This window comes from Carassius carassius, chromosome 35 (assembly GCF_963082965.1).
Source record: "Carassius carassius chromosome 35, fCarCar2.1, whole genome shotgun sequence".
Classification (NCBI taxonomy): domain Eukaryota; kingdom Metazoa; phylum Chordata; class Actinopteri; order Cypriniformes; family Cyprinidae; genus Carassius; species Carassius carassius.
In genome coordinates this window covers 17821802-17838019 of record NC_081789.1, presented here as the reverse complement: position 1 = coordinate 17838019, position 16218 = coordinate 17821802, and the positions used below count along the sequence as shown (strand labels likewise).

General features: G+C 39.2%; 1 protein-coding gene across 3 annotated transcripts in view; it reads left to right on the top strand.

The window, feature by feature from the left end:
• Positions 1–16218, top strand: part of ctnnd2a (catenin (cadherin-associated protein), delta 2a) — a 323418-nt gene that overhangs the window by 96201 nt on the left and 210999 nt on the right. For all 3 annotated transcript variants that reach the window (XM_059524711.1, XM_059524710.1, XM_059524712.1), the window contains one exon: positions 303–418. In XM_059524711.1, the coding sequence (XP_059380694.1) occupies positions 303–418 (116 nt within the window). The remainder of the gene's footprint in view (positions 1–302; positions 419–16218) is intronic.

Here is a 16218-nt window from a genome sequence, read left to right as displayed (position 1 = left end):
GCTTAATGCAAAAACAGTAACACATTAGAAGCCACTTTAGGAAATGCATAGTGACAAGGTAGAACACTGAAGGCACATTAACAAACACATAAGGACACTTAGCATCACGATGGCAACTTTTGCACTTTAAATACCACTTATATTTTCCTCAGAAAGTGGACAACATTAGTTCAGCTTACTGTCAGCTGTGTACAGTTTTAAAAAGAATGTTGTAGTAATCTTCAGGTTTGTAGTATAAGTGACGCAGAGTAATGGCGCTTAAGGAAATGTGTTAATTGACCATCTCTCTTTCTGTTTCTCAGGAACTGCAGTTTGAAAGATTAACTCGAGAGCTGGAGGCGGAGCGTCAGCTAGTGGCTACTCAGCTGGAGCGATGCAAACTGGGATCTGAGACAGGTGGCAGCATGAGCAGTATCAGGTAATGCAAATGTACTACGTGGGAAAGTGCAGGGGCTATCTAATGCTTCAACAAGTCTCTGTAATGAGACCATGCTGCCTGAAGGATGTCATTGTATGGTTAAGCTGACAATATTCTTGACTTCTTTGTGCAGGGGTCAGAGTGTCGTTCATGCAATTTCAGCACATATTGTGATTTACATACAGCACCGTGAGTTTGTATGTGTAAGAGAGAGTGTACAGTACATGTGTGCGTGGGTTTACATCTTGGTGGATTTCCATTTGCGGATCTAAATGATAATGTTTTTGCATACATGTGCACATGTGATTCTGTCACATAAGGGCACCCGGGTTAAACTAGTTTAATTGTTTCTTCTCATGCCTTGGAGAACCTCATAGACATTTACTGCATGACAGAGACCCAGCTGAGCCTGGATTCACACACATTACTTGGATGTTATTGTTTTTATTTAAAAAAATTAAAGACTTAACATTTATCTATTTATTTATTTATTTATTTAAACTAGTATTATCAGTATATAATAAATAATAGTAATAATAATATTAATATTAATAATAATTATTAACATCACCATCATTATTATTGTTGTTATATTTAAGTGTATATAAATATTAATTTATAATTTATTTTATTTAAATATATGTTGTTTTATTTAAATCTGTAATATTTTTATTATTAATATAAGTATTTCAGTTCTATTAGTTCTAAAATTATTTATTATGTATGTATTTATTTGTTTATTTCTTTAAATCAGTATTTATTTATTTAAATCAGTATTATTTTATTATGAATTACTATTTTATTATTACTTTTTTATTATAATCAGTATAGAATAAATACAAATATTAACAATCATCATCATCATCATTGTTATATTTAATGTTATAAGATTATTATTTTAAATGTATTTTTTGTTAGTTATTTAAACCAGTATTATTTTATTAAAATATTATTTTAAATGTATTTAATTATTTTTATTTAAATCAGTATTATTTTAATTCTAATTACTATTGTATTATTACTATTTTATTTTAATCAGTGTAGAATAAAGAATAATAACAGTAATACTGATCTTCAGCATCATTATTGTTATATTTAATGTTATAATATGTTATTATTTGTATTATTTCTAATTGGTTTTATTTATTTAATTGTTTTATATATTTATATATTTTATTTTTGTTGTTTAATCTGTATCAACCAGTATTATTTTATCATAATAAAATAATAATACTAAGAATAATATCAAGTATATAAATTATAGATAAATTGTGTACATTTGTGAATGAGATACTTTGTCTTTATCTCCTTTCTTTAAAAAAAAAATGCATGCATAAAAAATATTTATAATGAATCTAAGTGTTCTTTTAAGTGAGTGTCACATTAGCTTCCCCAGCATTCAATAGCAAATTAACATAATTTAGCTTTAGTTGACATTCCTTACACGGAATAATTATGTGCATCTTTTGGCGGTTTGACCTTCCAGGAGTCTGGTATTGGATGTGAGAGTTTTTTGTTTCTAGTGAAAGAGAAACATTGGACGTTTTTCCATCTGAGCTCTTTTATTTTTTCGTGACCCTCTCATTTTCACAGCAGTCACAGCAACACTCCTAAACGCTTGTATGAAGACTTTTGACTTTTAAGAATTTTGGTTCAGTGCGACAATGTGTTCATGTACCTGTGTAAAACTAAAAGAGGGTTGTCCTTCAGTTTTACTTGCCCTTTTTACTCCCTATTCACAGATGTCTTTTATGAAAGGAATCGGTCTTTAACCGGTTTGAAGAAAACGACATGGCAAGAAAGAAATGTCCTGCTGAGCTCAGAGCCTCAAGGTTACCACTTAGAGCTTGTGCAGGAAGGAAGCCATAATGTTTCTCTGCTACTGGTCATAATATTGATTTAGCCTTTTAATTTGCAATAAGTGAACCATTCCACAATAGCTATCTGATTCAGACTTTCATTCAGCTGATGGTTCATGAGGCCCTCTGTGAAAAACACTTATTCACACCTGCTCTCTCATGGTGTTGCTCAGTTTGTGGTTCAGGTTATGATTGACTTGTCCACAACGAATGCAGTACTTAATCAGTAATGCTTTATCAAGTCCTTTTTGGACATTGCTATGAGAGGAAACTGTAATTACGAAATGTAAATTTGGACGGAATGAAAATCTGTTTTCAAATGTACAATACAGCTTCAGTACGTATACAAGTAAGGCTGTGCAATTAATCGCATTTGATTGTCATGCACATCTCGTCAGTAAAGCCAGTCGCATGATTATTAGTAAATCTCCATCACCTGCTGCCAGATTGAGCGGCATTCACTACACAGCAATATATATATATCACAATCATTGTGATATATAAAACATATAAAACACAATCATTGACAACCTTCACAAGGAGGGTAAGCCACAAACATGCATTGCCAAAGAAGGTGGATGTTCACAGAGTGCTGTATCTAAGCATATTAACAGAGAGTTGAGTGAAAGGAAAAAGTGTGTAAGAAATTATGAGGAAATTATGAGCCTTATGAGGATTGTCAAGCAAAATCGATTCAAGAATTTTAGTGAACTTCACAAGGAATGGAATAAGGCTGGGGTCAAGGCATCAAGAGCCACCACACACAGATGTGTCAAGGAATTTGGCTACAGTTGTTGTATTCCTCTTGTTAAACCACTCCTGTACCACATACAACGTAGTTCTTCTTACCTGGGCTAAGGAGAAGAACTAGACTGTTGCCCAGTGGTCCAAAGTCCTCTTTCAGTTGAGAGCAAGTTTTGTATTTCAATTGGAAACCAAGGTCCTAGAGTATGGAAGGGTGGAGAAGCTCATAGCCCAAGTTGCTTAAAGTACAGTTTCCACAGTTAAGTTAAGTTTCCACAGTCTGTGATGATTCGGGCGCAATGTTATCTGCTGGTGCTGGTCCATTGTGTTTTCTGAAAACCAGTCACTGCACCCATTTACCAAGAAATTTTGGAGCACTTCATGCTTCCTTCTGCTGACCAGCTTTTTGAAGATGTTGATTTAATTTTCCAACAGGATTTGCCACCTGCCCACAATGCCAAAAGCACCATAAGTTGGTTACATGACCATGGTGTTAGTGTGCTTGACTGGCCAGCAAACTCACCAGACCTGAATCCCAGAGAGAATCTACGGGGTATTGTCAAGAGGAAAATGAGAAATAAGAGACCAAAAAATGATAATGAGCTGAAGGCCACTGTCAAAGAAGCCTGGGCTTGCATACCACCTCAGCAGTGCTCTCTCTCTCTCTGCCCTGTTAAACTGACAGGACTTAAAAACACATGCAAATGATAAACTTTCACTCTATGATGGTTAAGCTGTGCAATTAAGCCACGAATCACATTCGTCAAGGGCCGGAGAGCAGCTGGCTCGTACAGTTAATGAAATATGGATCAACTACGACAGCCTACATCGCACATCCTGCGATGTGACTATCGTGGATTCGTACATCGCGATATCGATGCTTAAACGACACATCGTGCAGCCCTAGTTTGTACAGTATAAAAACCATTACGCCTATGGGATGTCCCCACTTTTAACAAAAACAAACGTACGTGTGTGTGTGTGTGTGTGTGTGTGTGTGTGTGTGTGTGTGTGTGTGTAATACAAAAATCTTTACAGTCGCATGAATATATCTCATAAATTTAGTTATTTATTTCGTGAGGTTCACCCAATAATCAATGTTCATAACTATTAGTAATCACTGTTAGTAACCATTATGAAAAAGATGCATAAAGACTATATTGAATTGTATTTTATTTAGTATCATATTTTATGTAGTATGCATTATATGGTTTAATGCATTTTAACACTATTGCTACAGTTATTTATAAAACCATAACAGACAATATGTTTCATACATTCCATATATAAACAGAAAGTGTTATTGTTTTGTCTTCCATCTTTAGTTTTGTGTGTATATGATATGTGTGTTTCTACCATCTGTTGCATATTGTTGGGTTTGATATAGGGATGTCCCGATCAGGTTTTTTTGTCCTCGAGTCCGAGTCATTTGATTTTGAGTATCTGCCGATACCGAGTCCCGATCCGATACTTCTATAATACATAAAAAAAGAATAAAGAAGAGCGAAAAAACAGATCCAGGATCTTCAATAAATTACATTTTGAAATATATTCAAATATAAAACAGCTATTTTAAATAGGCTAGTAAAAATATTTCAAAATCTTACTGTTTTGCTGTACTTTGGATCAAAAAAAATGCAGGCTTGGTGAATAGAAGGGACTTCTTAAAAAAAAAAAAAACCTTAACAAGCTTACTGTTCAAAAACTTCTGACTGGTAGTATAGGCAACTTTATTTTTTCTCTAATTTCTAGCTTTTAATTGGCTTAGAAATCTATAAATGCTGGACAATAACAAATAATAATGATTTGTTTATATACTACAAACACTGTTTATCACATAATAATGCAGAATAGTTTCTATACTGTAATAAGTACTATGTCAATCAGCACTGCATTGTTCATACTTTATTTATCACCTGCTGGAGATGACTTGAAGAACAATTTATTGTCGTGATCGTATATTAATGTCTTCGTGTTTGCATAAGTTTCTGTTTTCCTGTGCGCACCACAGCATAGCTGGACGCTTTTGCCCATATTAGGAATATCCTGATATCAGCGCGAGAGCGCGCTCCGGCTTCGAGTATGAATGAAACACACACTGCATGAGAGTTTAGTGCTCTGTGATGTTCATCTCGCTGTATCCTGGGTCCGAATGAAATATCAGGTCATGCGCAAACTATCATGTCTCTTTGAGTTTGAATCTATATTTATTCACACCAGCTCTTGAAAACAAAGTGATGTCATGCCGCACGCGTTGCTGTTTCTGTGTGGAGTCAAAAGGGTCTAACTCTGTGCCACCGCATAACAAAAGATCGAGTCTGAAACCATGCGATCGGGCCCGATTTCCGATCAAGTGATCGGATCTGGACATCCCTAGTTTGATACATGAGCCAGACAGACACAGAGACACAGTGTTCTGCTAGCAATGACTTATCAGTCTGACAGTTTGGATGCCGGAAGAGACTGGAGATGCTGCTACTACAGTAGACCGGCCTTGATTGTCAAATGAGTCTCCTGGGAATTTTGGGTAGAATTGATAAAGAGACTCTCGGCTCACCGGGCCTCACTGCGGGGAAGATGCACGGTTGCATAGACACATCAGAGAAAAAAAGAGAGGTTTACTGTACACGTTGTGGAAGTCTGAAGCCTGGTTAGTTTCTGGATGGACTTTAATACGGTTATTTTGAGCGTGAAATAAGCTGAAATGTGTCACAAACTTTTCACAGAGCATAAAAATGACATTTTCGACTGTAAACAATGATGCACATGTCTTGTATAATCGGAAACCGCATGGCCAAAAAACTATTTGCACCCAATGCAAATTTCTTGTGTTTTTCTATATTTTCAGTAGTGGCACACAGAGTTGAGTAAACACTAAGCGTGATTCATGTGTGTTAATGTGTTACTGCTGTAAATCCAGTCACTCTCTGGCACCAGATCAGTCTGGTTCATGGCTGTCTGGAACACGTCCTACCCAATAACGTGATTACACACAAACACATACCCAGTCACTTTTCCTTTATCTGTGGTGTTATGTTTTTCTCTATTTTAGTTTGGTTGGAACTCTCCTGAAGCAAAACATATTTCTAAGTTGATATGTTTTTTAACAGGTTCACAGATAAATTTGACTAAACGTTTAGCACTAGTGTATCATGACTCTCTCATCTCTCTCAGGTTGGTTGGTAAAATATTCTGAGTGAATATCCTTCAGTCTTTATTCTGTCAGGAGACATCACTTCCATTTGACAGTCAATCTCCTGATGCTGAGCGTTTGGAAATAACTTTGAGAGATAGCAGACATCAGAAAATGAGATAGACCTGCTTCTCTCAATCAACTGCTGCTTCCCATCAGCTTTCCATTTGGGCGTTTTCAACAGTGGCTGTCTTTAAAAAGAGTTAGCTGACTACCTAGAGAGCATTTTTGGAAATCAGCACAGCTTCTTATTTTAAACAATTTTAAGCTATGTTTTTAGCTGTCATGGGCTTATTTATTGAGCATGTAATTTATGGGCATCCTAGGCATGCTCTAGTCTAGATACATTTTTGTAGGACTAGCCAACACTTATGACATAAAAATGCTGTCTAGGTAGGTAGTTCAAAATTTTGAGAAATTAAAAAATTTGCCCTGGGACTTAAAGATATTTTTATTCAAAATGGGCATCAGTATTGGAATATGAGTGATTTGTAGTGCACCGATGGCAGTATGAAGAAGATATGTGCATCCTCAATATTAATATTAAATGTTGCATGTATGTGTGTTGATGCAGTGGCTCTGTCTCTCTAGCCCCCTTTCTTTTCTTTCTCTTCCTCCATCTTTTTCTCTCAGTGCCTGGGGAACAGCAGGCAGTGTTTAGTGAAAGGTCATCGCTGAATAACATGTCTGACTATGTGTTCTCTATGTTGCTGATTTCCCCTCTCAGCTCTCTGTGCACTTCCATTTTTCACCCAAAATTCCTCTCACTCACTGCATTTTAAAGTTGGCTGGAGGCTTTCAGCCAAATTTAAATCTGTGTGCTTTAAGGTACGTACAGAGATCTGTTAAACCCTGCTTCCACCTCAAAGTAAAAAGTACAATTCGCAATTGTAAAAGAGTCACAATTTTGGAGGGAAAAACGTCACTAATTTTAAATTGTGAGATTTAATGTCACAAATATATGAAATTAAGTAATGGTTTGGTGAAATTCAGAAAAATTTTTCTGTAAAGACAGTTGTGAGATTTGAAATAATTTAGCATTACAGTACATCTCTTGTTTGCTAATGGATCCTCTGCAGTGAATGGGTGCCATCAGAAGGAGAGTTCAAACAGCTAAAAAAATTATCTTATGCTGTCTTATTAAACAATCATAATGCATATTTCTCATACATTCCCTAACAGAAATAACATTTCTATTCTCACACTTGCATCATTTGACACGTGGTATCAACATGAGCATGCAGAAAGACAGAAGAAGCTTTTAGAACAGAATCAATTATTTTAGTTCTCCTAATAACTAAAACGGTTAAATATGGTACAACAGAATGAATTAGTACAACACGGCCACAAATGAACTAAAACATAGGAACAAATTCATAATATGTGGCAAACAATATTTATTTTCTTATGCACATCATCTGCGGGGCTTTACCTTTTTTACCTTCTTTATAGGAATCACCTCGGTCTGTGTAGATTTGCAGAGACCTCCATTAATATGAAGACAACAAGCTTAATTTCTCAATGTGCAAACACTTTATTTTTGCAAACTCACACCAGAAAGCTTTTATATTTATAAAAGCACTGTTACCTTTGCATTAATGAATCTCTTCTTAAATTTACTCCTCCGCTGCAGAGCATAATTTAACCTCTTGTTTGTTTGTGTTTGTGCATGGTTAGATTCATTCAGCATCTTTTCCGCTGAACATCTGCTGTCCCAGTGTGTGTGTGCGGGTGGGCCATTTCAGGTCTCTCTTCTCTAAACGGCTGCTGTAACCAACAGAGAGGACATTAAGGAAAGCTCTTTTCACACTATTTCTGCCAGTTCCTTTCTATTCTATGCTATATTTTTAGAGCTGAGATTTCTGTAGCTCTCGGGCTGAAGGCAATGCGTTATTATTCAAATTGGATAATGGGTTGCCAGTCAGTGCTCCAGCACAATAATGTACCGTGGTGAATTGCTTCGCCTGAAAGCATGACTGTCCATTTTGCCTCAGCTGAAGTTCTGCGCGTATCTTTTAAACAGGAAAGGTTGTGCATGAAGTGTAAGCTGGTGGAAGTCATTATCCTAAAGACCATGTGACTACAAACAGGAGTAAATTGGGGGGGGGGGGGGGTGGAATTATTGGGAGATTTTCTTGAATGTTATTTTGTAGAAACTGAAGTATCATTTTCGGATCAAAGGATGTCAGGATAACCTTAAGTTAGTACCTCTGTGCAATTTTTACTATTAGAACAAGAATCAATGGTGGGAATGAATTGAAATTTAGGAGTTTGAGTAAATTCTTCATTGTTGTGATATTGTGAGTATTTTTTTTCCGACTGAAGTGATAGAAACTGTTGGGATTATGCACACTGGAAGGACGTTTTGAAGGTTTTACTTCATAATGCCCTAGTAAGGGAACGGGATGACTCTGAACAGAATTACCCATACTTATAGAATGATGTTATGAGAAAAATTATATCATCAAAGCCCTTCCAGTTTTACCAAGCCTTGATTTTCAATGTTGCCTATGCCAAAGACAGACAATGACAATGTACAGTAGCATTAGCAGTTGAACACTGAAAAAAACATTGCATTTTTAAAAAGATTCGGAATGGATCATTTTGTATTTAAATTAATATTTACTTGCTGCTCTCTGCGGTCCATTTATATTTTAATTTTTTTACACTTTACATTAATTTCTCCCACAGCAATGATACCAATAACAAAATGTTGATTAAAAACTAATGGTCAAGTCACATCACCCAAAATATTCACATTTTCCTGTACTGTATGTGATTTATAAAAAGTGGCCAATCTGTACAGTTTATCATTTATTATTATTATTATTATTATTAATACTTTTATTCAGCAAGGATATATGAAATTAATCAGAAGTGGCAATAAAGATATTTATAATGTTTTAAGAGATTACTGTTTATGAATTCTATTTATCAAAGAATCTAGAGGGGGAAAAAAGTTTTCACAGAAATATTAGGCAGCACAATTAATAAATGTTTCTTGAGAACCAAATTTGATTATTTGAATGATTTCTGAAGGATCACATGACACTGAAGACTGGAGTTATGATGCTGAAAATTCAGTTTGGCAACACAGAAATAAAGTGTTCTATATTAAAATAGAAAAATTATAATAATATTATTTTTAGTTATTAATATTTTTATATTTTAAATAATAACTTATAACTTAATAACTACAAGGCAAGGCTTTATAGTGTATGTTATAGTGTAGTGTATATCGATGACATCCTGATATATTCCCGGAGCCAGGCCGAACATCGACGCCACGTTGCGGAGGTCCTGCAACGCCTGAGGGACTTCCAGCTCTACCTAAAAGCAGAGAAGTGCTCATTCCATCAGCCCTCAGTGCTGTTCCTTGGCTATACCATCGACCGCAGTGGCATCCGGATGGACGAGGGGAAGGTAAGCGCCGTCCGGGATTGGCCCGTTCCTACCACCATCAAGGAAATACAGCGATTCCTGGGCTTCGCGAACTTCTACAGACGATTCATTCAGAACTTTAGTACCATCACCAGTCCTCTAACCAACCTCCTTCGTCAGAAGCCCAAGTCCCTGTCATGGACTCCAGCCACCACCGAAGGCTTCCAGGCCCTGAAGCTGGCCTTTACGACCGCCCCACTCCTCGTGCATCCTAACCCAGATTTACCATTCGTCGTGGAGGTGGACGCCTCTACCACCGGAGTGGGTGCGGTTCTGTCTCAGCAGCAGGGGACGCCCAGCCGCCTCCATCCATGTGCCTTCTTCTCCAGGAAGCTCAACCCGGCGGAGGTAAACTACGACATTGGCAACAGAGAGCTACTAGCCATCAAGCTTGCCCTGGAGGAGTGGAGACATTGGCTGGAGGGAGCCAAACACCCCTTCCAAGTTCTCACTGACCATAAAAACCTGGAATACCTTAGGGCAGCCAAGCGGCTCAACCCCAGACAAGCCCGCTGGGCGTTATTCTTCACCCGCTTCCAGTTCTCCATCACTTACCGCCCTGGGGCTAAGAATGTTAAGGCCGACACTCTGTCCAGATGTTACTCACCCGAAGAGAGGTCTGAGAACCCCCAACCCATCCTCCCAGACAAAGTAATTGTTGCCCCTATCACTTGGTCTGCCGAAACTCTACCTCCAGCCAAAACTCCTGCCAACGCTCCGCCGGGTTGCCCACCAGGACACCAGTACATCCCTAGGACACGTCGCACTCCTCTCATCCACGCCACCCATACATCACTTGGCACTGGTCACCCAGGGGTCAATGAAACCCTCTCGTTGCTACGGGAACGCTTCTGGTGGCCCAACATGGCCTCGGATGTCAGAAGGTACGTGAATGGATGTAACAGCTGCGCCATGTCCAAGAGTCCTCGCCATCTACCATCTGGCAAACTCCATCCTCTGCCCGTCCCCAACCGCCCGTGGTCACACCTGGGAGTGGATTTCATGACCGACCTCCCTCCCTCTGATAATTACACATGTATTCTGATTATTGTGGATAGATTTTCTAAAGCATGTCGTCTTCTTCCTCTGAAGGGTCTCCCCACTGCCATGGAAACGGCAGAACTGATGTTTAACCATGTCTTCAGGTACTTCGGCATTCCAGAGGACATAGTGTCGGATCGGGGCCCCCAATTCATCTCCCGGGTATGAAAAGCATTTCACTCCCTCCTAGGTGTGGCCATCAGCCTGTCCTCCGGCTACCATCCACAGTCCAACGGGCAGACGGAAAGGAAGGTCCAGGAGATCGGACGCTTCCTCCGTACCTTCTGTCACAGCCACCAGAACTCCTGGAACCAATTCCTGGGGTGGGCCGAGTACGCACAGAACTCCCTCCGTCACACACTTTCAGTGCGTACTCGGCTACCAGCCACCCCTGTTTCCCTGGTCTGGAGAGCCCTCTGACGTTCCCGCGGTCGACTATTGGTTCCGGGAGAGCGAGAGGGTCTGGGACAAGGCCCATCACCAACTTCAACGGGCGCTCCGTAGACGCAGGACGACAGCCGACCTTCGCCGTTCCGAGGCCCCCCAGTACCAACCCGGTCAGAAGGTCTGGCTGTCTACCCGGGACATCCGCCTGCGTCTACCCTCCCGCAGGCTTAGTCCCAGATTCATTGGCCCGTTCACTATCAGTCAGCAGATCAATCCGGTCACCTACAAACTGCAACTTCCTCCCGAGTACCGGATTCACCCCACATTCCATGTGTCACTCCTGAAACCTCACCATCCTTCTGTTCTTCCCTCCACAGAACCTGGCGAGACGGAAGCCCCCCCTCCTCTCCTCCTAGATGACGGCGCAGCCTACTCGGTCAAGGACATCCTGGACTCCCGGCGGCGTGGTGGGCAGCTAGAGTACCTAGTGGACTGGGAAGGATACGGTCCAGAGGAACGCTCCTGGGTCCCACGCAACGACATCTTGGACCCCTCCTTGCTGGATACCTTCCACTCTAGACACCCCAACCGACCAGCTCCCAGGGGTAGAGGACGCCCACCACGACGTCGGGGTCCCCGGCCCTCAGGAGCGGGCCCTGGGGAGGGGGGTACTGTCACAAACACGCCAGGTTCCTCCTTCACACAGTCACGACGCACACCCTCACCTGAGTGCTAATCATCACCACCTGATCCGCATCACCTTCATCCACCTCAGCACCACAAAAGCCACACACACGCACTCAGTCATTGTCCGGTCACGTTCGCGACAAGATCATTCCTGCGCTAACTATTAGGACTAACTCCTCTTTACCTTCTCTCCAAGGATAACCTCCGAAGTCTCTTCTTCCGTCTTCTCTCCAAAGGATTACCTCCAAGATCCTCCTAAAGATCCCACGTTGCGTGTGTGTGGTACCCTCCTTCCCGGCACGGATCCCAACACCCATCCACTCCTCACTTCCCGCTCCTCTGCTTGTGTCCATCTAATAAACTACATCTTTCATCTGTTACTCCTCTGTCTCCGAGTGATCCGTAACAATACTAATAAAAAATGCTATGCATGTATATTATACATAATATATTACAGTGTGTGTGTGTGTGTGTGTTTATATATATATATATAAAAATTTCGTGAAATAACAGTAATGGGGAACAAATAAAAATGAATAAGTGTAGGACTAAAGCTGGTAAAATGCTGCACATTGCTCTTTGTATTGTTGTAAAATACATTAATGAAATCAAGTAAATTTATTTATATATATATAAACTATAAAATTAAAATACATTTCTTTTAAACATATAGCACAATAATGAAGGCAGCAACAAATGATAGATAGAGGAGTCCTATCTATCATATGTTGTTGCCTCCATTACTGTGCTATACATTAGATTATTAGTAGCCATATAGGACAGAACAAGAAACGTTATAAGTAATCTTTCATTGCGCAAAAAAATGTTAATACAAAATGCTCCAATACAGAGCGGCACAAAGTGCTTAGTCACATTCCATGTGCAGAATGATGCGCTTGAAGTAACATAGAATCACAGTGAACAGCTGTCCACATAGAAAAGCACAAAGGAAAGAGATACTGATGCATAGTTTGTAACGGTTTTAAATCTCAGTTATTGTGCGCTCCTGGAGAGAGTTTGATAGTCTTGGCTGTCATAACTGAACACAGCTCGCAGTTGGATTGCTGAATAGAGGATAACAGACAGCCGCAGTGGATAGAAGAGTTTACGTGAACTTGAATTTAATGACTTATATTTTCATCTGTACCTCACAGTAAACTATGAAACGGATTTGGAAAACACTTGGACTTTGACGTTATGGAGCTTTATAATGTTTTTGTGCTTTTGTGGGGCTTAAAAATAACACAGAATAGTATAAGCACAATATCAGATTTGGATTGGTCTCGTCTGACCCATACTCGATTTGGCAGAAATTGTTTATCTATTATCTATTATGCTCACCAAGGGTACATTTATTTGATCAAAAATACAGTAAAAAAAAAAGTTTGTTTCTGTAAGGGGATTTAAAAAATAAAATGTGTAATTGCAATTTTTATCTACATTCTGACTTCTTTCTCACAATTCTGAGATTGCATCTCATAGTTCAGACTTTTTTTCCCAGAACTGTGAGATGTAAACTCACAATTTTCAAAAAAAAGCAGCTTCGTCCATGTCTAATTTTCCCACATACTGATGTAGATATGTGGGGGTGAGTCGAAAAGACCTGAGGGATGGTGAGGAATTGACAAGAGACTTAGTAACAAAGAAGGCTTGTTAAAGAATAAAGTATAGTTGATAGAAGGAAATAAAGTGAGGCTGCAGCGGCCTCTGGCTGCTACTGGACTTTCCATTCACACTGATGCTGTGACATTTGCTGGCTGCTTTGGTTGTGTTCTCTAAAGAGAATGATAGCCTCTGTCCGCCTGCCGGATCAGCGGTCAAACACATTTACAAACTCTGATTATTCAAACGCCGTTCAAACAAGAAGATGACTGGTGAGTTTAATGATTTTTATTCACACGGGCTCAAGCAAAGGGAGATGTGCCTGCATGACTGCACTCATACAGAATTGAGCAATTCTGAAAAAAAAGTATTTTTTTGGTTATGCAATAAAGGTCATTGGTCAAGTCAAGTCAAGTCATTTTTATTTTTAAAGCACATTTAACAACAACAGCGTTGCACCAAAGTGCTATACATTTAAAACAAGGCAGATAACACAAGTTACAACAAGACAACAACTCTGTAAGGGAAACAGGTCAATTTAGCTCAAAGGGAATCATTTAAGATTTTAAAGGGAATTTGAACAGAATCACTGTTTCACGGCTGATCACTGAGATGCCCTGCGATTCACTGAACGAGCCGTTTAACATCAAATCTGCACTGGATATTAATATCCAAAGTATAGTGAAAACACTATCAATTAGCACAGTAACAAGATCGGCAGTTTAAGACATTAACTTGTAAGCACAAAACACATATAAACTAATCTAACACATGAACGCACGCACTCACACATTCACACAAGTTGCAGGAAGATCGAAAGTTAGAGAAAGATGAGTTTAAGAGCATGGAAATGTGCAATCCCAAGTTTACAGCAATACTTTAAATTGCCTAGACATGAACAGCCATCAATCACTTAATTAACCCTCGCATTGAGTTCCTCAATGAGGTTAAAATTATATTAGATACACCAGTACAAATGAAGGTATATTGCCTGTGTAAAGGTGTCCCTTTGATGTCGTTGAAACGGGGTTTACGATGTCGCTGATTGGCTGGAAGTTCAGTAGTCGCTGAAGTGACGTCTTGGGAAGCCCGTGGTTGGGCGTTGGCTGAAGATGCAGAGTTGTGTGGCTGGTTGAAGTTGAACTCGACGTTACAAAACTTAACTCAGAACACGAAACTCTCAAACGGAAAAGAAAAGAAGTAAAGTTTGACGAGACTAGGTGGTGTTTCTTCTCATCGTGGCTAAGTAGCAGCAGGCGTGCAGGCTGATGCACGCTGGAACCGCGCTCAAAGAACAGTGATGACAAACAGCATGGCTAAAAGCTAAAGCTAAGAAGCAAAGCTAAAAGCAAACTAAAAGCAGGCATGACTAATAGCAGAAGCTAAACGCATAGTTAAACACTAAAAACAAGATTTTATGGTGTCCTAAGTATTTAAACTGGCCTGTTGGCCACACCTCAAATGTTGTCTTGACCAATCAGATATTGTCTTGGCTCGGGGGTATCATAAATCACGTTATCTTATCAAGCATGTGGTCCGAATTTTCCCACTCTTACAGGGTCTAATTTTGGACATGATTCCTATAACAAGAATATGATACATTTGACAAATAACTGATGGTCAGGACTATTTCAAGCAAGCAGATTCGATTACATAGATACTAGACATGAATATGTATCCTTAAGCTATCCCATAGTTATTAAAAGACATACACAATAAGTGATTATAACATGATAGTCAAATGTGTGGGTTACATATAAATGAATATGGAGTTAAGCGATGGACTGATATTCATTTAGAAGTCATTTTGGAGTTCATTTTGGTCCATATATATGTACAAAAGACAGTTTCTTTGTCATTATCTGACAAAGATTTCTGTGGAGACCAGAGGTTCAAAGGCCCCCCCTTAGGAATTTCAGTCTGGTTCTGCTAGGTGGGGGAAGTGTTTAACTCTCATGGGTTTACATGTGATGTCCGACGTTGCATCTCACTTACGAACAACAAATTTGACAATCTCTTCTGCAAATTAAAATTGTCAATAATTGTGGTGTTAATGTTGAAAGCTGTTCTGTGAAACCATTGGTTGGTTGGTTATCTTGCTTGGGACTTGTGGCACAGAATGTTTTACATTTACATTTATTCATTTAGCTGACGCTTTTATCCAAAGCGACTTACGATTGCTATATATATGTCAGAGGTCGCACACCTCTGGAGCAACTAGGGGTTAAGTGTCTTGCTCAAGGGCACATTGGTGTCTCACAGTGGATTCGAACCCGGGTCTCTCACGCCAAAGACGTGTGTCTTATCCACTGCGCCAACACCGCCCCTTTATGACTTCCTGTTGCCTTACTGAGGAATTTGGCTCATGTTTCAGCCACAGCCCTGATCGACTCTTTAATTTGTCTGGTTCGAGTCATTTCTGCTACAACTCTTAAGAAAATGCTAAAGAATAAAAATGAAATTTAAGAGCAGATTTAAAACTTGTCAGCGAAGGAGCAAGCCTCAGATTAATAGGCAGGCTATTTCAGAGTTTGGGAGCTGTGGCAGCAAATGCCCGCCCACCTTTTGTTTTGTAGCATGTTTGGTGACCAAACATCTTTGTTACCAACATTCTTCAAAATACCTTCTTCTATGTTGCGCAAAATACAGTAATTATTTCAGGTTTGAAACAACATGAGGGTGAGTAAATGATAACATAATTTATTTATTTATTTTTAAACACGATTCGTTCAGAACATTCAGAAAGTGTTGTGAGGAGATTTAGTAATTTAATTCTGTTTCTGTTATTTTATTAATATTGTTTTTTAATGTCTCCGTATTTTGGGGGGGTTTATTTTAGTGTATTT